The 23,871-nt window shown below is 29.9% G+C and overlaps 5 protein-coding genes across 8 annotated transcripts; 3 read left to right on the top strand and 2 right to left on the bottom strand.

Moving 5' to 3' along the window:
* Positions 1-423: 423 nt before the first annotated feature.
* LOC105148721 (protein TAPT1 homolog) lies at positions 424-4,015 on the bottom strand. Its single transcript, XM_011060606.2, has 7 exons — positions 3,605-4,015; positions 2,474-2,628; positions 2,266-2,363; positions 1,856-2,196; positions 1,659-1,756; positions 1,374-1,589; positions 424-1,172 (listed from the first exon to the last, which is right to left on the bottom strand). Exons 1-7 carry the CDS (start codon positions 3,798-3,800, stop codon positions 588-590), a joined length of 1,689 nt encoding a protein of 562 aa, XP_011058908.1. The 5' UTR covers positions 3,801-4,015; the 3' UTR covers positions 424-587.
* l(2)41Ab (lethal (2) 41Ab) lies at positions 3,926-8,192 on the top strand. Of its 3 annotated transcripts, none has more exons than XM_087404846.1 (9): positions 3,926-4,045; positions 4,686-4,937; positions 5,039-5,661; positions 5,849-6,092; positions 6,223-6,633; positions 6,697-7,218; positions 7,298-7,588; positions 7,696-7,854; positions 7,965-8,192. In XM_087404846.1, the coding sequence occupies exons 2-9, from the start codon at positions 4,725-4,727 to the stop codon at positions 8,190-8,192; spliced, it is 2,691 nt and encodes an 896-aa protein (XP_087260972.1). In that variant the 5' UTR covers positions 3,926-4,045; positions 4,686-4,724. The 3 variants fall into 3 exon arrangements, with proteins under 3 accessions (XP_087260972.1, XP_011063350.1, XP_087260973.1); XM_011065048.2 differs by having other exon boundaries at positions 3,970-4,110; XM_087404847.1 differs by lacking the exon at positions 7,965-8,192 and having other exon boundaries at positions 3,970-4,110; positions 7,684-7,837.
* Positions 8,099-10,450, bottom strand: Urod (uroporphyrinogen decarboxylase). Its single transcript, XM_011060616.2, has 7 exons — positions 10,295-10,450; positions 9,871-10,207; positions 9,602-9,760; positions 9,211-9,372; positions 8,944-9,081; positions 8,680-8,853; positions 8,099-8,481 (listed from the first exon to the last, which is right to left on the bottom strand). The coding sequence occupies exons 2-7, from the start codon at positions 10,165-10,167 to the stop codon at positions 8,341-8,343; spliced, it is 1,071 nt and encodes a 356-aa protein (XP_011058918.1). The 5' UTR covers positions 10,168-10,207; positions 10,295-10,450; the 3' UTR covers positions 8,099-8,340.
* A 1,035-nt stretch (positions 10,451-11,485) lies between these two features.
* On the top strand, positions 11,486-17,036 carry LOC105148735 (uncharacterized). 2 transcript variants are annotated; one of them, XM_011060637.2, is made up of 9 exons: positions 11,486-11,638; positions 11,800-12,020; positions 12,145-12,348; positions 12,474-12,645; positions 12,723-13,065; positions 13,139-13,585; positions 13,669-14,005; positions 14,162-14,493; positions 14,610-17,036. In XM_011060637.2, the coding sequence occupies exons 2-9, from the start codon at positions 11,871-11,873 to the stop codon at positions 14,854-14,856; spliced, it is 2,232 nt and encodes a 743-aa protein (XP_011058939.1). In that variant the 5' UTR covers positions 11,486-11,638; positions 11,800-11,870; the 3' UTR covers positions 14,857-17,036. The 2 variants fall into 2 exon arrangements, with proteins under 2 accessions (XP_011058939.1, XP_011058929.1); XM_011060627.2 differs by having other exon boundaries at positions 11,488-12,020.
* Positions 17,037-18,131: 1,095 nt separating this feature from the next.
* LOC105148748 (protein fem-1 homolog B) lies at positions 18,132-23,818 on the top strand. Its single transcript, XM_011060650.2, has 10 exons — positions 18,132-18,800; positions 20,573-20,750; positions 20,825-21,042; positions 21,140-21,480; positions 21,551-21,711; positions 21,793-22,097; positions 22,408-22,634; positions 22,715-22,831; positions 22,906-23,012; positions 23,106-23,818. Exons 1-10 carry the CDS (start codon positions 18,654-18,656, stop codon positions 23,261-23,263), a joined length of 1,959 nt encoding a protein of 652 aa, XP_011058952.2. The 5' UTR covers positions 18,132-18,653; the 3' UTR covers positions 23,264-23,818.
* Positions 23,819-23,871: the final 53 nt, after the last annotated feature.

Raw genomic sequence — 23,871 nt, 5'->3', positions numbered from 1 at the left:
ATAGGGAACGATGGTTGGACGGAGAGGGATTTCGAATTGGAGAGGGAGGCGAAACTATTCGTGCGTCGCGCCACTGCGCGCCACTCATGAACTCGCTCGTCATACGCTCGTTGACAAACTGATGTAGATACAAGAACTCTGGAATCAATTAAATTTATTATATCCTCAATCCTGCTTGCTGTACTGTGAGTAAAAACGCGAACTTCACATTCGATCATCGATAAGATAGAAAAGAAAAGTATGACTATTGTATTTACTTTTATGTAACATTTCTTATATAATCTTTTTATAACTCACTTTTTCATAATTTCGACATTTTTATGAAATTAAAAATGAGAAACTATTGAATATAACAAAAATTGCGAATAAAACGTATTTTATATACAGCTTATATAACAGATATTTAATAAGAAAATTTAATAATAAATGGTAACCAAATTTATTACTCTTACATAAATACCTTAATATATAAGTATTGCAAAAAAAAATCCATATAATATCTGTGCATGTATATATGTACAACGAAATATGTACAATTTATAAATAAAAAAAAAATCATTACATTTTAATTGCGCTATTGAGATTTGTCATTGCGGAAGAAGGGGTTCGCTTCCTGTCCTTAACACAGTTTTCGTAACGTTCGTGAGGTCGTCAAAATTACACTGAAGTTTTTCACTTTTCTGTGTCTCTTCCGGCTCGAGAAACGCCTCGTTCAAACAGACGTTGTTTAAACTGACAGCGCTATTTGAAAAGATAGCCGTGCCAAGATTTGGATTTTTCATATCGACACTATTGGCACGATTCTTCGACGGAGACTTCGTGGGAACGTCATCTTTATCAGGTTGTGTGTGTGACGACATTATATCGCACGCCTTTCCAAGAATGATTAAACTATTCAATATACGAAGAGATACTAATATAAGGTAAGCTAATAATAGAAGTATGATGTTAGCGGGTCTTGCGGATGGCGTCAGAGTCGTACATAATACGCGAGCCATGGCGACTCCAAGAGGAAGAGGTATAAAGCCCATTCGCCGCGCAACCAAGTCTGAGGGATCCGAGAATGCCGTCTCTCGACGTGTCTGTGCCATATCATAAGCCAAACTCACGGTATAATCCCTGTAGACGGTCGAAGGCAGCTCGTTGAAACGTGTGATGAACGCATGTTTCACCTTTACAGAAATACAGTGGAAATGATCTTGTTCAATTTACACAAGATTTGTTAATGGTAAACAAACGAGAAATTATGAATGATAAAAAATTCAAATAGTCGTCCAATTTAGTCGTTTATGATATGAACAATCCTAGTTCAATGTTTGATCGAATATCTTTCTCGTTTGCATTTTCCATAATACACAATTTATTTTACAAACCCAATCAACGAGAACTTCTGCTAACAATAATGTCACGCAATCGGGTAACAAGACAGCGAGACGATCGCTATGCCATGCGTATTCCTTCATCGTTTGCAGACTCACTGCAAGAAGCAGCATAATCAGATGAAACCTTTCTCTGACGTCGGCGCAAGATAATTGGAACAAGTTGTTCTTGTCAAACTTCTTGAAAACAGAACCCTTCAATTCTACAAACTAAAAGAACTCCATGTGAAATACTTTATACAAAAAAAAAACTACTTTATCTTTCCTAGCTCAACTTACGTTGTTGGACATCATAATTGTGAGAAGAGCTTTATTACTGCTGTTAATTGCCACATTTAACGTCGTCGCTTGAAATAACACCAATATGCTGTGCAACACTTTATGGGAAAGCAGTCAAGGTAAATATTTTGTTGCAGCTTAAATCTATTTCGATCATGATCGGATTAATCATAACGATGTAATTAATTAAAGGATACACACATAAGTGATGGCAAACAGGAGATGCGGTAATGTACCGAAATGTTTCGTACGAGTGGAATTCGAACGTGATCGTGGCTCAGTAGCGGTCCAAAGCAGTGCATCAATAGTGTCTTGACCGAAAGCACTGAAAAGGCGATCTCCTACTTCTAGCATATTATAAAATATATATAGCTTTATAACTGATTGACTCTTAACTAAATGATACATCATAGAGGTGTCCACTTTCCAGGTTGCTGCCCAGCAACCCACCACTACAATTCCTTTCAATAAATCACATACTTCAGCTGGACTCAAATATCTTTCCGCATTCTTTGCATGATCTTTTTCATTCCTACCCCTAAAAATGAGGCCGGTCAATATTTTTAGGTAAACAAATATCTTTCACTCTAAATTATCTTTTGTATACCTCAGATAGTGTCGTAAAGGTCTTGTAATTACTGCCCACAAAGCCATTGCAAATCTTAGTGGTAAAAATGTATACACAAATAGAAAGGAATCAGCACACTGCAATGATAAAAACAATAAAACATCTAATATGTAATATGTATACTCAATTATTCTAACAGATTTTAGCTAGCATTTTATCCTCATGATAGTTTTGTTTGTTGCTGTACCTGAAGGAATCCATACGCCATAAAGTTTTCTACTTCTCTAGGAATTTTCATGAACGAGTAAACTTTCTCCCTTCTTGCAGAAAATCTTTCCTCGTCATGCTCCAGCTGATAACCTCTCGTTAATTCTGTTCTCAAAAATTGCATCAACGATACCCCTATGAAAAAAAGAGTATATTTTTTAAATAGATCAAAATTCAATATTATTTGAACAAACTTTTCCAGATAGCACAAAGAGTTTAAAAAGAATTCAGTGATATGTCATCAATTCTGAACTCATTTTTAGATGCAACAAGAATTCTTTTTATATGACATATTACTAAATTCTTTTTGTGCTATCTGGGTTTCTTGGTGTGTGAAAAAATTTCTCATATTATAATATTTCGTAATATTTTTAAGAGTTCATCATATTTTATGAAGATTTCTGAAAAAATACCTTATATCTCTCAAATTTTATAAGTTTTTTCAGAAATTAAAAAATGAAAAATCTTAGAAATCTTAAAACATTTCTGAATTCGTGTATAATGAAGAATTCTAAAAAAGATATGGAAATTCTCATCTTTTTTAAAAAATTTTCCAATATAAAAAAATCTAAAAAATTTTGTAAAAAATTATAAAATTGTACAGAAATTCTAATTATATGAAGAATTAAAAAAAAATTGTTCATTAGGACTAATAACTTAATACTAATAATTTACTAATTTGTAATTGTTATTATAGCAAAAAGTAGTAAGTTAATAATTAATAATACAAAATATTACAAAAAATAAGGTTTATAACAAATATAAATATTAAAAACCTGCTCAAAGAGAAAATTTACAATGATTATTTCACATTTGTTTCTTCCTTTTCTTCATAGTTTCTCATTTGTAATAAATTTTATAAAAAATTTTAAGATCTTTATTTTCGCAGATGATTAATATCTTATCTAATCTCCTAGAGTGCGTGTTATATGCGCTGTTGTGTCACCGATTTTTCTTTTCTCTTGATTTATACATACATTCCACTGTGCTGTACCGATAATTACTATATCTCTAACACATTATAAATATATCACACAGTTTTCCGAGGGATGTACTTAGGACACAAGTCTATTGGAAAATTGTGTTGTGTCGGATGTTATCGATTACTTACGTTGCTTCTTCTTCTGCGCATCTTGGCTGTCGGATAATTGCGGTCTATAGTGCGTAAGATCCACATTCTCCACGCGCTTGTCGTGACATGACATATGAGTTTTGGACTTGTCAGTACCGTATTGTTGGAACCTGATCGTCCTTTTCTCCGGCCAACTTTGTTCCATATTCTCATCGCTGACACGCGCTTTCTGCATCACTATGCCAACGTTAACCCTCAACGAGCGTCCACACAAAGTTCGATCATTCTATAATCCCACAACGAGTCTCACGACGATCATAGGAGCATCTCGTCTAACGATTAAACTTCGACGCCGCGCTATTCCGAGTGAACTGTCACAACACCAATACGGAAACTACGGTGAAACGACTGGCAAAGTGGCAATTAACGCGCGCCACATATGACGGTGACAGCGCCGACGAAGCTCTGTCTGTTAACCACGTAATGTTGATTCGAATTTCTTTTTGATCCACATCGATCTGTCTCGAGCGACTCTATTAAGCCACGTAAGACCATTTAACACCTCCCTTTTTTTACTAATATGTTTACAAGATCTTTCGATGTTATAAATTATAATTGTCGATAATTTATGTTCTTATCTTATATTACATGTTGTGGAAAGACGAGATTATTGGAAGTTTAATTATCAACTATCGATAAATAAGATAAAATTATTTTGCGGGAATTAATATTTTATGAATTTGTAAAATATTTTATCAAATAAATTATTTTATGTACATTTATTATCTTAATATAATTTTTACTATTTTATCTTAATATAGTTATTACCTACCTTAATATGCTCAAAAGCTTTATTTATGAAGAAAAATTAAAAATATATAATGTTATCCCTTTTCTTCATAAATGATGATTCTTGATGTCTCACGTACATATGCAATTTTATTATGCAATGTTTTTAATTTAAATAAGCCAAACTGTATTAAAACAAGTTCAAATAAGAAAATATTGATTATATACCATCATGATGATGTGTCATATACTCCCTTGACTACGAATTTGATGTGAATCAACAACAGTCTGATACGAGTCTAAAGCTATTTCTATATATATATGATTTCAGGAGCTCTTTACAAAGAATTGTGTGATACGACATTCCACAATGACTACCTTGATTGCAAATAGCACTTCTGGTCCCTCTCCTGATACTGCTAATAATATGGAAACTACAAGAAAGTTTTGGATAGATACGAAGTCTTTAAATTTACCAGATGTTCTGGATCCAGATGACCCTTTGATGCAAAAATTCCAAAATGCTTTACGAGAACATCTTCTTCGCATCGACAATAAGTTAAATAGCGAAATATTAGACCTTGTAAGTACTTGAATCCTTATTTTTTTAGACTTAAAGGATTTGTCTGGTAAATAAAAAGAAACACATATGTTATTCTTAAATATTCATTGCAAATATTTCAGGAGATTAATATAAAAGCTCTAGAGAAGGAACGTGAAACAGAAGGTTTACAATTGTACTATGCTCAACAGGAAATAGCGCAACAGCAAAAGACAATTGAAAAGTATCAAAGCATGATAGCAAATGTGATTTCGCAGCGCGAAGAGAAAGATACACACGTAAAGAATGCCAAAGAGGTTCACAAAGATACCCACATTAAATTATTGGAAGAGAAAAGGAAAGAAGAGAATCTCATGCACGAATTAGAACAGATTACTGATTTGCAAGCGCAATTCTCAAAATTGCAAACAGAGCTCGAAAATGCCTTGATTATTTCTAAACAAGTATCAAAAAAAGATAAGATAATTCAAAGAGATCTAATTGCTCAGAAACAGCAGAAAGACTGCATAATATATAAACTCATGGAGGAAGTCTGGAGAATTAAAAACGAGATAGCCAATTTAGACACGCAACTGCAGTTGAAAAATAAAGAAAAAATTCAGATAAATCAGATGATCGCTGACGTTAATACTGATCTAGAAACGTTGCATAAGCAGCATACGAATTTATGCACCGCCTGGAATTCTGTTGTGCTGAATATTACTAATCGAAATAAAGTTTATGAGCAACTAAACACAGAGCGTGAGTACGTAATCTCTCGATAATCTTTAAGAATTTGAATAAAATTGTAATGAGAGATAAAATAAATTAATATAACATACAATAGTAATCGTAATTAAGTCGCATCTATGACTTTAATAGGAAGAAATAACTGTTTTGATAAAGTTTCCTCATTTGCTTATGAAAGACTGCAACAATGAATATTGTTTCAGGAAAATATGTGAATCTTTTAATACGTTACAAACGGAAATAGATAAGTTAAAGAAAGAAACTTATAAGGAAACAGAGAACAATGAAAATCTGACCTCACTGTATACACGAATAGAAGACAATATTCTGAATAATACAAAATTGATGGAAATCGGAAATGATAAACTTAATAATTTGGAATCTGAATTAGTAAAAATAGCAAAATTTAGTGAACAGGAGCAACATGAATTTGATTCAGCTCAAAATGTATATAGAATATTAATGTATATTTATTGAAAAAAAAAACATGAAACATTGTTAAATTACTAATTAAAATATATCTCTAAAAATTTTATTTTTACACGATTATATTATTTATAACACTCTTGTATTTTAGGAATGGCAATATTTGTTACATGAAGAGGAAGAAATAGATAGACAATTTACAAAATATCTAAATAAGCAAAATGAGTTAGAAAAAAAAATATATAGCAAACTGGAAGAAAAAGTTGCGCATAACAAAGCGGCGCAATATTTGAATAAATTATTATTAGATTCTAAAGAATCAATACAAGAACAAGAATTGTTACTAGCAGAAACAGAAAATTCACATAGCACAAAATTATTGGAATTGGAACAACTTAATTCAAACATATCTTATGAGAAGATGGACTTCGAGGAACTCTTGCAAAATAATAGTAAAAAGGGGAAAGAGATAGATGAGATTCAGAAAGAAATCAAAAAGCATGACTCAGCAATTGACAGGAAACAATTAAAAATCATCAATTTGAACAAAACCATTGAAGAGGTAAGAACATTATTAATAAAAATTCTACGTGAATATTTTATACATCATTATTCTTTCTTACAGATATTATCGCATAAAGAAAATGGAGAAATGAATCCTCTTGATATGAAAATAATAACCTTGGAAAAAAATATAGAAGAAATTCAGCAAAATAATCAGAAAGCACAGCAATTATGGATTCGCCAAGAAGGATATATGATTACACTGAGTCAACAGAAAGATTTACAATTGCAAGAACTTAATCTTCTTAATAAAGAAATTATGATTATGGAACAAAAAAATTTGAAACTAGAGCATGCTTTGAAAATGCTTGATAAAGAAGATTCGAACGTGGAGAGGACATTAAATTTTCTGCAACAAAGAATAGTACAAATAAATTCACAATTAGTCATTCAAAAAGGACTGAAAGAGGAATTAGAAGACAAAAATTCTATTAGAAAAATAGAAGGGATACAAACTCTCGAAGATGCAGAATTAAATCTAATAAAGATGCAAAGCGATTTAAAACAATTATATGAGGAAAAGGCACTTTTGAAGGATAATCTAGATGCAGTGCAACAAGAAAGTTTATCATGGGAGAAGAAAGTAATATTTTAAATATCAAATATTATATATTTTTATTTATATCAAGAAAAGTATCATGATTTTTAATTTATGCTTTTAGGTGAAATTAATGCAAGAAGCGATGAAGAAATTAAGAGATGACCATAGTAATGGTGGCGATATCACAGTCATGAAAAGTGAAATTCATAAGATGGAAATGCGCCTCTCACATTTGCGTAGGGTACAAGAAAAATTGATCCATGATATGGAATTTTGTGTTGCACGAAGAGATATTATATTAGACAAAGTTATGAGCAAATTTAAAAAAGATCCTAAAGGACAACATAATCAGAAAGTTATATTTCGTAAACGTCTTGCAGATCAAAAGTTAAAGATAAAACAAATCGTGAAGGTAAATTCTACTTACATTAAGTATAGTTTTATATTACTTATATTTAATTACTATATTTAATTAAGTAGTTTAATTAATGCACTTCTCTAATGAAGTGTTTATTATAGGATACAAAAAAAATTGAAAATAGAATATTGGAGCTGGAAAATCAAATAAAGGATGCAGTAGACAAATGCAACGAATCGCAAACAGCATTGAAAATGATGCAAAATGATATCCCAAATTTGGATCAAGGAATTACACAAATAGAAGCTGTTAAATATCATGTACGTAATATGAATAATTTAGTTCCTCTTAACTTCATAAGATTAAAAAAAATTACTATTTGTTTAACATTAATATTATCATAACTAAAAAAATCTTCTGTTACATGTAGAATTTGCAGACATTAGTTTTTAAGCAACGAAAAGCTAAAATGCTACAAGACATTAAAAGTGGCCGATACAAAATGCTTTTCAAGAATGAAGCTACATTAAATGAAGAATTCCAAAATGAACAGATTCTTCGTGATTATTTGAAACATGTAATGGAACGAACGAATCAAGATTTCCCTTTATTGAAAAACGATATTCAAAAAATACTTTTGACATTAGAGATATCATAATAAAATTTTAATATACAATTATTAAAAGAAAAAGATAAAACAATGCAATGTATTTAATAACAATAATTGTAATTGTTTATATAATACATTGCATAGTAAGTGCTTTGATTATAAACCATATATAATGTTTTGATTATAAAACATATACTTATGCAGAATGCACTCCTTTAATAAAAGCCTCCATGGATGAAATCGGAGTATCCGGTAAAATGCCATGTCCCAAATTAGCAATATATCGAGTTTTACCAAAATTTGACACCATTTTTTGTGCACGATCAATGATTTCATCCTAAAAACGATATAATGAATAAATTCAATATCTCTATAATATTTGTGAATATTTCTCGATCGATGATTAGTAATAATACCGTTACTATTATTACTAATCTAATTACTTTATTTTTCAGTAATAATCATGTATAAAAGTTAATATAAAATAATTATATTTAAAATTGAAATTATAATTTTTTAAAAAGAGATAATATACCTGTGAAAAATACATTGCACAAGGATCCATATTCCCTTGTAATGTAACATTAGCACCAAGCTGTTTTCTAGCTTCTATAGGATCTACAGTCCAATCAAGACCTATAACTTCATAACTTTGATCCATCGCAAGAATTTTTAAAGAATTCATGGTTGCGCCTTTTGGAAAAGCAATCTAGAAATACGTTTGATATTTATATATAATTTATCTATTTAATTTTTAAAGTAATTTGCTGGTTAGAAATAGTTATGAAAAACATTTTACCATAGGCACTTCTGGAATATTTGCTTCTTTCAGTTGCTTTCGTACACGTTCGCTAATTTGTTTGAGATATTTAAAAGAATAATTTGTAAATAATGCATCATCCAAATAATTTCCATTGCTTTCAAAAACTTGAAGCAACTTGAAAAAAGGATATAATAGTTATTGCTTTTGAGTCAGTTATTGCTTTATGTCATTATATATATAAATACATAATATATTTTAAGAGTTCTTCCCCCTTAAAAAAAAACTATACATTTAATTATATACCTGAGCACCAGCTTTCACTTGCATTACTAAGTAATCCACAATAACATCTGTAATCATCTGTAACAATGTATGAGTATCTTCTGGATACTTATATAACCAGGATCTCGCCTTTGCCATTGTAGAACTGCCTCCTCCTTGAATCATGTAACCCATCAGAGTCCACTGTATATGAAACAAATTAACTATTTTATTAACATGTAATATATAAATACATTAATATGTAATATCTCAAGGAGAAAATCAAAATAATATCAATTTAATGTCATATTGATATTATTTTGATTTTCTTGTCCTTCTTGGGATACAACAAAAATAAATATCCTTGTATTAAAGAAATTTTTAATATGTTCATACTTTATTTTCTTTTTTTTGATAATACTAGAATACTTACAGGAGCTCCAGTAAATCCTATCAGTGGCACTCTGCCATTCAATTTGTGTCGAGTTAATGTTATAGCATCTCCAACATACTTCAGAGTTTCATTTACATTTGGTCGTATGAGTCGTGATAAATCATTGGGACCAGTTAAAGGCTGAGGCAAGACTGGACCCTAACAGATACTTCTTATTTATAGAGAATAAAGACAATAATGAATATGGAGTACATTAATGAATATTATTTGATTGTTATGTGAAAATAAATAATTGAGAGAGTGCTTACTACTCCTGGTGCCATCTCAACTTTTAGGCCCATCGCCTGAGGAATCACCAGGATATCTGAGAATATTATACTGGCATCCAGATCGAAACGTTCGATCGGCTGTAAAGTCACCTGACATGCTAATTCAGGAGTTTGGCAAACTGTGAAAAAATCGTGCTGAGCTCTGACTTCTTGAAACTCGGGAAGATACCTTCCTGCTTGCCTCATAACCCAAACTGGAATTCTGTCAACCGGCTCGCCACGTGTTGCCTTAAGTATCCGGTCATTTTTCAAAGGTGGAAAATTGTGCTCAATCATTCCGATAGTCTTTTGCTTCACGTTTTCCAGAGTTTTATTTCTGAATAATACAATATTTCTCATGTTTTACCTCAAGTTCTTTTTTCCTATTTTAGATTACAATTAGTAACTCGCAGAAAATACATACAATACTTAACTTCAGTTGTTGCGAAGCACACAGTAATACAGTAATTCTTTAAATCTGACGATAAAGACTTATGATAGATCTGTTCTTCGTGTGTAACTGCACTATGTTATACTTTCTGCACTTAAAATGAAATAGGTATATGATTAGATATTTAGACAGAAAAAGAAAAAAGATAAACAACAAATCAAAAAGTTCAATTGTAAAAAATAAATCTGTTCATCTAGTCATTTAATTTTTTATTTGACATGTTAATTATGCAACAGATGTAACTCATGTGACATAAAAAATTATCCTCCAGATGTAAAAATTTTGTAGATTTCCTAAGGCTACCAATCGCATGAGTTTTTTTTATTACCATTTGATACATTTGTCTTTGTAGCTTTTACATTTCAAATAAAACAAATAATATAAACAAAAAATATATTTATTATTTCAACGATGCAGTTAAAAGAGCTGAGATTTTTTTCGGAATACATCGATATCATAAACATGTAAATCTCAGCCAAAGAAAAATATATACGATCAGTTGTTACAGCTTAGAAAAATTTTAGAGGTTATGTACCAAATAAAATTATTGATGAAGTTTGAGCGATCTCTATAAATATTATTTATACAAAAGACTTAAATAATTAGAGTATATTAATAATTGGAATTTTTTCAATAAAAAATCATCAAAGTTGTGAATGTAATTGATTAATCGCGAAATAAAAGCGCGTTTATTGGCTGACACATATATATGGTGGAAGGCAATCTGGTCCTCATTTGTCCGTGTTGACCAATAATGAATGTGCAAGTGTGAAATTTTTGAGATAAGTGATGTGTATACTAAGCAAAGCATTTTCTTATGTATTTTATATATCAAATGATTCAAATCTATAAAATTGAAAATTGAGCTAAAAATAATACACTTTAATCAGAATTTTCGAAATTTTAATTTAATCATTTCAATTTCTTAGAAATACAATTTGATAATTTTGATAATTTGAATCTTGATAATTTGAATCATTTATATATATTACTAAAATTTCTCTGAATGTTTACATAAACACTTATACAACATATAATATATATATAACTCAATGACTATTTCTTGTCAATGCTATTTTTGTCTTATTTCACATTTATTAGCTTAAATTGTTAAATATGTATTGCGTCTTGCGTCAATCTAGCTAGTTGGATCTACGGGTAAGAACCAATCATATTTGACTGATTCTCACCGATTATTCTGAACGTGACTGAAAACAACTATTGTTTATTCTTTGCTGTCTTCTGTACTGGGGATGTCAAACCAGTTTAACAATTTCTTAATCAAAACTATTCTTGATATAACTGCAAAGGACAAAGGTGACTTTTGCTGCATAAGCAGAATCTGGATAGCATCGTGGAATATATAGAATATATAAATTATAGAGATGGATCGTTGAAATCTGTGCTTGAAATTTGACTATTTGGCACATATTCAGTAAAATATATTTTCTGCCGTGACTCAGTTGAAGAACTTTCAGATTTCGGTTCACAGTGTGTTTAATAAATCTTCAAAAAAAATTACACAAATCTTTGTTTTACGGGACAGACGATGGATGACGTAAATATTAACGAAATATGTCTCGATAACATAGATGTTAATGTAGAAGTGGTACAACTGGATGGAAATGAGGACGATTGGATAAAATTAAATTGGATTATCAATCATAATGGCAAAAATCAATCATCCGAGACACAAAAGGTGAGTAATTATATTGATATTAAATATGATGTAATTAGAATTTGAGTACTGTTGAAACCACAACACAAGTAATGTTGAAACCAAACTGAATCAACAAGATGCTTAACATTTTCTATTTTTGAAGGATTCAGATAATGAGATTGCAAAAACGAAAGATAATGATAGTAAAGTATCTTATATAAACACAGAATCAGAAGATATATCCGACGGTATATCAATTATAACAGAGAGTGACACAGATGTTGTTAATACAAATCTCCAAATTTGTCAATTTAATCGTAGGCCATGCAAATCTCTACAAATGCTGGAAGTACAAACAAATAAACAGGTATTGTAGTAATGTTGTATTCAGTTAAAACTTAGTATTCTTGCGTTATATAATAATAAGATTATATATCAAATATCTTTAATGTTGTTTTTAGATAATAAGGTATAAATTTTTTTTTATTATAGAAAGATATATTGAACACTCTCATTGCTTATGTGTTCGGTATAATTGTTGGTGTGACTCTTAGTTATTTTTTCACAATTCTTAAAACCTGTCCAGTCTCGAATGGAGTTGATGTTGAAAGCCTTAAGACTGCAAGTCATAACATTGTTAATACTTGCAAGGAATTAACAGATGGTAAAGATAAACAAAATGTTTTAAAAGATCCAAGATCTATTGTAGATTCACTTCATTTACATAATTCTTACTTTTAGTGAAAACTATGTTAAACGAAATTAAAGCACATATGCCAACAGATATAAAAATTACAGAACAAATTTTAACACAATTTATCGAGATTACTGATTCTTCTAATAAAACAAGTAAACCTGTCACAATTACTAAGGAATTTTTCAATTCTACTTCATATCCATTGGATCAACTTCAAAATTCTCTACATGTATTGTCATCACTGACATTTATTTACGATGATAATAATTCTTTGAAAAATGACATTAATAAGACATTGGATATTGTAAATAATACAAAAGCATTTTATGATACATTGATATTACTTATGAACAACACACAAGTTGTGTTTGATCCTATTGTCTTAAAGTAAGTAATAAATCGATATTTAATGTCTAAATAGTAAATTATTATTGTATATTTAAATTATTATTGTTTGCAGTTATTTGCAGCATAACAATGATAGAATGCATATTGCTTCTAAATCACTTCTCACTAATTTAGTAAAAAAAGTGAGCAAAATAATATTTAAAGTGTATAATAAATATGCTAAAGAAAGACATAGATTGAGTAAAACATTGTGTCATTTGAAAAGTAAATTACCTGATGATAAACTTTTAAAACAATTGATCAAGAATAATCAGTTGTTTAAAGATCATGATAAATTTTGTTTCTCAAACTATACATCAAAAAATTTGATTAACAAAACGACTACAAAAGAAAATACAAAGACAAAAAACGTAAAAGAGCATATCATAAAAACCGATGATACAGTATTAAAAACAAAGTATGATAAAAAGTATACTCATAAAATTCATGATAATGATAAAGACGCTTTGAAAAATAAAAAGAAGAAAAGACAAAATATAGACAAATTTAGTACTATGAAGTAAGTATATACTATAAATAATAACATATAATTTGTTTATTATAAGTTACCGTGTAATTATAAACTATTTTATTATATAATAGATTTTTGCAAAATGCCAGTCATGAGATACGTAACACTTCTCAGTTACTTATCTCTAAGGTATTAGAAAATATGAATAAATTAAGACATCAATTGAGAAAGAAACTATATCACTTGAAAAATATACTATATGATAATGAATTCTTAAAACAACTGATTGAGGATAATGAAGAAGACATTAAAGAGTCAGTTGAATATTGCGAAGGAAAGAATGATGACTTACGATCAGATAATAGTTTTGATAATATTTTAACGCAACCGAAAAATACATGTCCACTTTCTACTAACTATTGTCCAGAATTTAATATTAATATGAGCATATTTGATACCGTACCGACTGTAAGTTGTAAATTTGTGCAAAATATTATTAATTTCTTATAATTTTTTGAATTGTAAATGAATTAATAGTATATGTGTAAAAATAGTAAATATATTTAGAAATTGTATAATATAAAAAATTTCATGTGATAAATATAAATAATAAATTTGTTTCAGTATAAAACAAAGAATTACAAACATAAATGTGATACAAACAGCAAGAGAACTGTAATGGATCACGAAAACTCTGCAAAAATTTTGCCTGCCAAAGAAAAAAACAGACCAAAGAAAAAAGAATATTTTAAATCAAATGATCCCACCAAAAATATTATTAATGATAAAGCAAATTATGAAAAAAAGTATATACCCTCTCAAAATAAAATAAAGAATCACATATCAGAGCACACAGTTGATTATCATATGTCTAAACATTCTTCATTTGATAGTCGCATAATGAAACAAGATAATCAATACTATATAAATACAAACGAAAGGAATGATAACGAAAGGTACTAATTTCCAACAAAATACAATTTATATAATATTGCAATCTATTACGAATTCAAATAACTTAATGCGCTTACAAATAATTATTAGTTTTAAAAAGTAATGCTTTTTTGTGCAGATTTTATAAGTATGACAAACATCGACAACCTGACGATTCAGATTGGTATTTTCGACGAGTTTATTCTCGTAGAAATGCACGAAGATGTGCGACACAGCCTAACGATTCAGATTGGTATTTTCAACGAGTTTATTCCCGTAGAAATGCACGAAGACGTGCAACACAGCCTAACGAGTCAGATTGGTATTTTCAACGAGTTTATTCCCGTAATGCACGAAGATATAATGCGAAAAATATATATCAATAGGATGCCAAATGATTTTAGAAAAATCGTCGATGAATTATAAACACAAACATATACAGAGATGTATGGAATATTTTTACATACAAATTCTTGTGTGTGAAGAAAATATTTCATACAGCATATTCACGTAATATAAAGATTCTCAAATATTCCTTGAATATCCAAATGATCTTATAAATATATATATATCGAAATATCTATTAATATTGACAGTTTTACTTGTGTCACATCAAAATATTTATATTGAAAAAAAAAGAAATTCTTGTCTAAAACAAATTTTCTTGAAATTACAAATATCGTGCCTCGACAGAGAAAAAAAAATAAAAAAGAAATTACGTCAGAGAAAGATATAATAAAATATCTATGATGAGAAATATCTAGTTAATGTATGATATACTTACTTATAATTTCTGAAATCTTTCTCTTTAAAAATTAATATTTTTTTAACGCATTATATATGACATCATGTGTATTTATATGTCTTATATATAACTTTTTATACAAAGATAATAAAATATTTAATGAATATTTGGAAACTTGATATAATGGATATTCAAGAATATTAGAAGTTCATAGAAATCGTCTCTAAAATGATTGTGTAGTAACGACATATACGTGTGTTACAGTGTTAGAATTTTTATTACAATGTGATATGAAAGGATATGCATTTCGAGTAATTTGGAGAATAAGAATTATGATTTCATCTTTTTTATATTCAATTTTACTTATTGATAAATATAGTCAAAATAATTGTGAAAAAATTTAATATATATTTAAACAGAAAAAACAACAGTTGATTTTTCATCATTACATGTCGATCTATGTTAGCAAATTTCTCTCAATCTGTTCTTATTAAAATTGTGGCTTTTATTAATACTAAAGAAAATAAATTGGTAAAATCATTTAATAAATTTTGATTTTAGATAAAGAGTTCGTTTCGCACGAGCATCTTTTAAGACAGATTTTTTTTCAAATATTAGTAAAAGTAAAGCCATCTATTTTTAATAAAAATGGATTGAAAGAGAAATTCACTGATATGGCTCAACAAAATGATAAAAGCAGCCATTTTTCTTTAAAATTTTTAAAATATGTCTCCTTTTCCCAAATATTAAAGCCAGTATTCATAATCTTTTTTTTTTATATTTAAGATCGTTTTAAGTATAATCTTAAATATAAATGGTTCATTTTTATTTCAAGACTGTTTTAAGTAATGTCTTTAAGACTTTGCTAATGTTCTATAAAAATATTGATTTAGGAATATTTTAACTATGATTTTCAGATTTATCAGATAAAATTAAGTAAAAAAAATAGAATTCAGCGTGCTCCCCAAATCGCCCAAAATGCATATCCCACTTTGTTGTGTTTGCCATTAATGAATCTCATTAGTTGTAAAAGATTAGAAGATGGCTTATAGATATTAGGATCTCCGAATTTAGTCTCGCCCAAATATGCGCAATTGGCGCGCATGAAAGAATTTATACGTGTCATGACAATGATGCTATCAGTTGTCACGTTCCGATTTTCGTGCGAAGCGCCGCCTTTGCGGGATCGCGGACATGAAGCGTCGGAGCTCTTCTCGCCTCGTCTTGATGTCGGGCAGTAAGGAATATGATGGTTGTGATTCTTGAGCACGATCTTTGCCAACTCCTTTAGTATTCAAGCTCGCAAAATTATTTAATAATTTAATAATTTATCATCTCGTGTGGAAGAGTACAAGATATAGTGTATAGATAAGAGAAGTAAAAAGAAAAATATACATTTTTATAATAAATGAATATATATTATACTATTTACAGTTATATATAAATATATATTTTTAGTTATCTTTTAACAGTTTTTATGATGTGTTAATAAATACATATAAATAACAATGAAAGAACGTTTGCAGCTATTCACATATGTGTGCATCCAGAATGAAAAGTATAGCGACAGATATATTACAGAAGTATTATGTACATAGAGATTAATTTCTCATGTCTGAATATAATAAAGATCGACTCTATGAAAATGATTGCAATTTAATTATAATGTGGCAAGTACCAAATAGAAAACAAGTTTTGTGAGTCGCTCACAGTAGATTTGAATATATATTAATTTATTATTATGATAATTTATATTTATAGAGTTTATTAATGTATGAAAGTTCATAAAAATTCTATACAAATAAATTTCGAAATTTGAAAGTTTTCGATTTGATATCTAACGTATATGGAGTTATCCTATCATTGAAACTTTAGTGAAAAAAAAAATTTTTATAAAGAATCTGTCCCTCTCGTACATTGCGGGTAAAATTTTGCGAGTCATGATATCTGCGCATTTACGCGAGATACACAACAAGTTCGCATATAAATACATGTATATCGGTTGCAATATCGTCACCTGCATCGTTTCTTGTTTTCTTTTATCGAGATAAAATTTAGAAGCAGTATTCATAAAATCCGAGTTTACATCCAATCATCTTATAAATCTGTTTTGAGATGATTTTCAGATTTCATCTAGATAAAGAAATGTAGCATCAATTTAGATAATCATATAGCATATCGAAATCACATACATATATTTGAGATGATTTTAACCATCCGCCAGCAACATTTAATTCTTTCACAATAATACTTTATTATATAAAAATCTTATATATTTGTCAAAGAATTTAATAACAAATTTTTACCATCGTAAAAATCGGATTGTATTTTATTTGTACGGATTTAAATATATCCACTAGAATTCACAATCAAAGTATCGATATCTTCAAAAACTTCATGTATGCGAAGAATTAATAAATATAAAATCAAGAAGTTGATTATATATCTTGTGAAATAAGGTGTGAAAAATAAAAAAATCATCCAATTCGTTAGAACATTTATAATTTCATTGATCGTCACTTATGCCTGTTTTTATCAATTTAATTTTAATTTTGGATCAACTAACTCTTCATCTTTTTTTTAGTAGATCAAAAAAAAATAAAGAACAAGTTGTTAAATTGTAACAAGTTGTAAAAATTAAAATTAAAAATAGAAATTTGCTCATTCTTGTAATTTTCAAGATGCATAATTGATTCCAAGATTTTATAAATATCACTTCATAATTCATATTGCGGAAAATCGCGATTTGCGCGAATTTCATCACAAATTCCGCTGGTGAGAACAAACGCCGCGTCGTCATTGGTCGATTCACGTCGATTACATCGAAAAGCCCAATCCAACGCCTTCTTCGTGAGCAAGCGATTGTCGTCGATCGCAATTCGCGACGTCACGACACGTTCTGTGACGTGTTCAATGTACATTCGTCGGATGGTCGGATTCATCGGTGATCGGAAGCTTGCAAATGGAGCAAGTGTTTCCTCAAGTTCCCGTAAGTAAACAACACGGTCGCAACGAATAGCAAATGATTCGGATTCGTTCGGCGAACTGCTGAGCTTTCAAACGAGTGGCACGCGATCGCGAAGGCGAACGGGGATCTCGCGGCATACCAACGTTTGCCTGAGTTTGCTATTGACGTCGTAGCGACAAAGTCACAAAGAGGCTCGCGACGCCGCGTAAAAACCGCTTTGTCGCGGTTTATTTTTGCATACGAAATCACTATATTTTTGCGTGCAACACAATCTTAAAATAGATCGCGACGACGACGGCGGCGGCGACGGCGGCACTGCAGGAGTGACGACGGTAACGTGCGATGTATTTTCCGCGCGCTGACGACGAGCGAGGAACATGAGTTTTGAGGTTACTACGTCTCTGAGTGAGCTCAGCTGATTCTTTTCCTGAACCGCCTGAACGTTGCTCGGGCACGAGCCACTCACGAGGATGGACACTACCTGCGAGATAATCGACGAGCCCCAGCAGTCACTGGTCAAACGAATTTATTATTCGGCAAGGGACGGAATGGCGATCGCTCTTTATACCCTGCTGAACGACAAGTCTGATGTAGAAGTCGATTGTTTGATTAACCAGGTAAAATCGTAATATTTTGTTGCGTCACCTTTCACTTTTCATCACTTGCGAAATCGCACTGTTCAATCAGTTGTTCATTTTGACAAATGTCGAAAACATTTGATTGATCGTGAACAAATATTGACCTTTGTCCTGTTATCTCCTGTTAAAAAATTGCAATTGCAATAAATATTATTAAAAACAATAAATTACTATTTACAGGATGTTTTATTTCAATTGTAATAAGTAAATATTTGGAAAATATACATATTTTTTTTTATCAAATAAAAGTCTGGTGTAGAGAGGGACTTATTGTCTCCTTTTATACCAAACAACTTGTATTTAGCATGTTTTTTAATAAAATTAAATATTTTTGAAATTATCTGTTAAAATGAATCACCCTGTATATAATCATTTGCTGTTTTTTATTCAATTAATGTTTGAATTATGAACTATTCCATTTCTTATATTGTACAAAAAGAAAGGAGTGCAGAGATATGAATGCAAAGATGTAAGGCATTTTTAAATAATTTATGCATATGTTATGTTAAAAACATAAAATTCATCGATTTTAGATACTTATTAAGAGATATATACGATAATTTAAGATTGTAGGGAAAGAAAAAATGAAAAATGTGTTCACTATTGTTAGCAAACATAGAGTGCTTTTCATTTTATGCTTATTTCCACCAGTGTAGATTAACTTTAATTTCGAATTAACTTACTCTTATTTTTTTCCAGTTTTAAGAATTAAAAAGATAAAATATAAATTGTATCAAGATTGAAATTAATCTACATTGGTGAAAACGGACAATAGTAACACAAAGCTACAAACATTATTTTCTGTTTTTTGCAACTCCATAAATAACAAAAACGAACAATATTTGTATTGATTTGTGTCACCAAATTGAGAACACTCATATACATGTATTAACAATGTATAATGTGTACTTACTAAATACTTCAGTAAAACATACTAATTAAATTGTAAATTCTTTGCAAATAAAATTTTATCAACAACAGGCTTGTTAATTGAACTATAGATGATTTGATATATTTTTATTTAATTAAATTAAATTCTTTTTTATAAAATAGTCTTATTTATTGCAACATAGTGAACAATGGTACTTTGAATTGTATATTATCTACATTTAAATTGACAAAAATATTAAGTCTATACGTTTACTAATCAACATATACATAATTTTAAAATTTATTATAATTAAAATTTCCTGACTAAATTGTTCTTATATAAATATAAAATACATCTGTGTCATGATACACAAAGAATTATTCAGGACAACTTGCAACACTTGTTTAGATATGTGCATATGCGAAGAAAGCTGTGTAGATGTGATTATTTATAATATAGGCTGTAAGATTTTAAATTCTTTTTATATTATAAACATTATTGTTATATTATTATTAATTTTATAAACCTTTATGCAAATTATTTATAAAATATTATATAATTTCTCTATTTTTAAATATAATATATTTAATTTTTTTTTATTAAATAATCAACTTATTAAATAATAAAAAATAGTTTGCTTATAACTAATCGGGATTTTAAAAAAAGTGCAATTATGTTTATATAACAATGGCTGCGTTCAAGAGAAAAAGCAGCTTTGTAACTGTTGTAAAATTCTTTAATTGATTAGCCTTGCCCTTAGTTCTTCACTGGATCTAAATGTATAAATCAATTATATTTAAGAATTTTACAACAGTTGCAAAGCTGTTTTTCTGCTGAATGCAGCCAATATTTAGATTTGTATTTGAATTTATATTTACAGAAAGTTCTAGAAGATGACGGACAAAGGTGCACACCTTTAATAGTTGCCGCGCGTTATGGACATAACAAAGTAGTCAGAATGTTGCTTGACAAGTTTAAACCTGATTTAGAGCAGGAAGGAACGGTGAAATTCAATGGATACGTTATCGAAGGAGCTACTGCACTTTGGGCTGCAGCAGGTATAGTAACAGAATAATATGTAAACAGAATATTGTAATAATTTTGTAGCGCTAATAATCCATGTCGATTTTAGGAGCAGGACACTTAAACGTTCTTAAAACTCTCGTGAAGGCAGGAGCAAATGTCAACCATACAACGAAGACTAATTCTACCCCGCTTCGAGCGGCATGCTTTAATGGACGTTTAGACATTGTTAAATATTTGATCAATCATCAAGCAGATATAAATATTCCTAATATGTTTAACAATACTTGCCTCATGATAGCATCGTACAAAGGACACTTGGATATTGTGAGTATGCTCATATTACAAAAAACTCCATTGCTTGTCGTGTGTTTATTGTGCAATCATTGTTACGTAAATTTTTCCAATTTTTTCTGTAATTTAGGTTAATTTTCTATTAGACAAAGCGGCAGATCCAAACAAGAAAGCTTATTGTGGGGCAACGGCATTGCATTTTGCTGCTGAATGTGGACATAATACTATCGTGTACGAGTTGTTGAAACATGGAGCGCAAATGACGAAGAATGTGAGTGGTATGACGCCTTTAATAACGGCTGCCGAACGGACGCGCGAGGAAGTCGTTGAATATCTAGTAAAAAGGCCAGAAGTGACAAAGGAAGAAAAAATAGATGCTTATGAACTACTTGGAGCATCGTACGCTAATGATAAAGATAATTATAGTCTAAATATGGCATACACGTATTTATGGAAGGCGATGCAACTAAGGTAAAAGAATAAATATTTATTCCTATCTTACCGAGTCACTATTTTACGTTGCGTATTTTTCTCGTTCTAGGTATAGTGATACTGAAAATATTATACATAAGCAACTAGGTTCAACTGTGAAAGCATATGAGAACTGGAAAGAATGCGAAACAATAGAAAGTTTAGAAAGTATTAAATTCAATCCCAATGCTATACATATGGAATCGCTTGCTATTCGGGAGAGAATATTAGGTAAATATGTGTTTCATGCTTGTATTATAAAATAAGATTGCGTTTCTTTTTTTACAAAAACTAATATTGTTTGTTTTTCAGGTCTCCATAATCCGGAACTGCCACATCCTATAGTATTCAGAGGCGCTATATTTGCAGATAACGCCAGATTTGATAGATGTATAGATTTGTGGTTGCACGCTTTGAAATTACGACAACTCAATGATATATCCGTTGTAACAGACCTCCTTCGATTTGCGCAAGTTTTCTCGCAAATGATACACGTGGGCGTCGATCTAGATATTTCTCAAGTGATAAATGTTCTGGAAGCAAGCGTAACAGAGTTGAATAGAAACAAGGTCAAAATCCAGAATCCGGATTCTAAGGATGACATCGATCAATGTGTTGTAAGTTCAATAAAAGAGACTTTGATTTATGGACTACATTTTACATATTATAATCGTATGCATTAGTGATGTCTAGTGTGTCTGCACTCGACAATATATTTTCCTGCGATATTTAAGGAACGTTCTTTTCACTTGCATAGCTAATGCCATAGTTCAACTGCTTATAGCAAAAAACAACAATAGGTGAATTACATGAAGTATTTTTATAAATATGTTGACCTAATAGACTAGATTAGTACATGTGACTATATCATATTACTGTGACAAACAAAAACATATCTCTATATATTTAGAAATAATGTCTTCATAGGAAGAGATGGAATCGAATATTACAACAACTCTATACATTTTAACGATTCTGACAAAATTGATGACTCTTAATGGAAACAGTGATGAATCAGATTTGACACAGGCACATCATCTAGTACACAAATTATGTGCGTTAAAAGTATGTTTAAAAGATGGACAAACTTTACTACATCTTGCTGTGAATGCTGAAACTCCTGTCGACGATTTTCATACTAATGATGTCTGCAAGTATGTCATATTAAATGCCATATTAAAATAGGATTAACAATCAAGATTAGTATTGAACAAATTATTTGCTCGGTTTCCAGATTTCCGTGTGCAGCTACAGCACGATTATTAATTCGTTGCGGTGCTGACATAAATGCGATGGATAATGAAAGAAATACGCCGCTTCACGTTATTGTTGGTTACAGTAAAGCAATTAGGTATATATGCTGTTAAAATTAATATTATCCAACTTTATATCAATACAGATTTGATTTTTAAAATATTTTTTCAGCGATTTTGCGACCTTACATTCAATTATAATAGATCTGATTGAAGCTGGAGCACATATGGATACTGTAAACAATAGAGGTCATACCCCGTACGATGCGGTTACTACGGGTAAATTTGCAAATTTTATTACTGATTTGCGTATTTCATTTCTGCGTTATTATGTGATTATTTGGCCAAAATTCAATTTAATTTCTATTTCAGGTGTAGCTAAAATAATATTACGTACTCGGACCAAATTGTCCTTAACGTGTATGGCAGCCAAAGCAATTAAGACTTATGACCTACCATATCGTGGTAACGTTCCACGTTCACTTGAAAGCTTTATAGAACTTCATGGGCCTGGACTTAATCAGAGTTGACAAGTCTTTAACATTGCCACAAAAAAATCAAAATTTTCTTATACAAAGCATATAATACTTAATATTTTTATACAAAAAATACGGTAAATATTCGAATAATTCAAAATTTTATCACATAATTTAATCTATATGGAATCAGGATTTTCAATCTCATGAAAAACACCGATGTGTGATTTAAACAAAATTGTATAAAAATTATCACATGAAAGATGTTTTACGATATATATGTAAGATTGATACAAATCTTGTTCAACGATGCTCTGAGATATTGTGTCTTTTTATATTAAACGTACTTTTTAGATGATAAATAGTATTGCTACATAAGTCGTGTTCCGATATACATTATTGGTTCTAAAAATCTACAGTTCACGTTATGCATACCGCAGATTTTCAGTACTGACAATATATCGGAACACAGCTATAGTCGCTGCGTTATAAAATATTTTAAATAATTAGCCACTGTGCATTCAATTTTTGTTGTCGTTTTCACCAATTTTAATTGTAATTACTGTGATAAATAAAATCAAATTAAATATACTTTTCAAGTTATACAAATTGTGTGAGTTAGATACTTTTTGCACGTATTGTTCGATTATGTGCTGCTATTC

Source organism: Acromyrmex echinatior, chromosome 3 (genome assembly GCF_024713525.1).
Source record: "Acromyrmex echinatior isolate Ae372 chromosome 3, ASM2471352v2, whole genome shotgun sequence".
In the NCBI taxonomy this organism is placed as follows: Eukaryota; Metazoa; Arthropoda; class Insecta; order Hymenoptera; family Formicidae; genus Acromyrmex; species Acromyrmex echinatior.
Note: the sequence above shows the minus strand (reverse complement) of the source record. Positions and strands in the feature narration are given on the sequence as shown.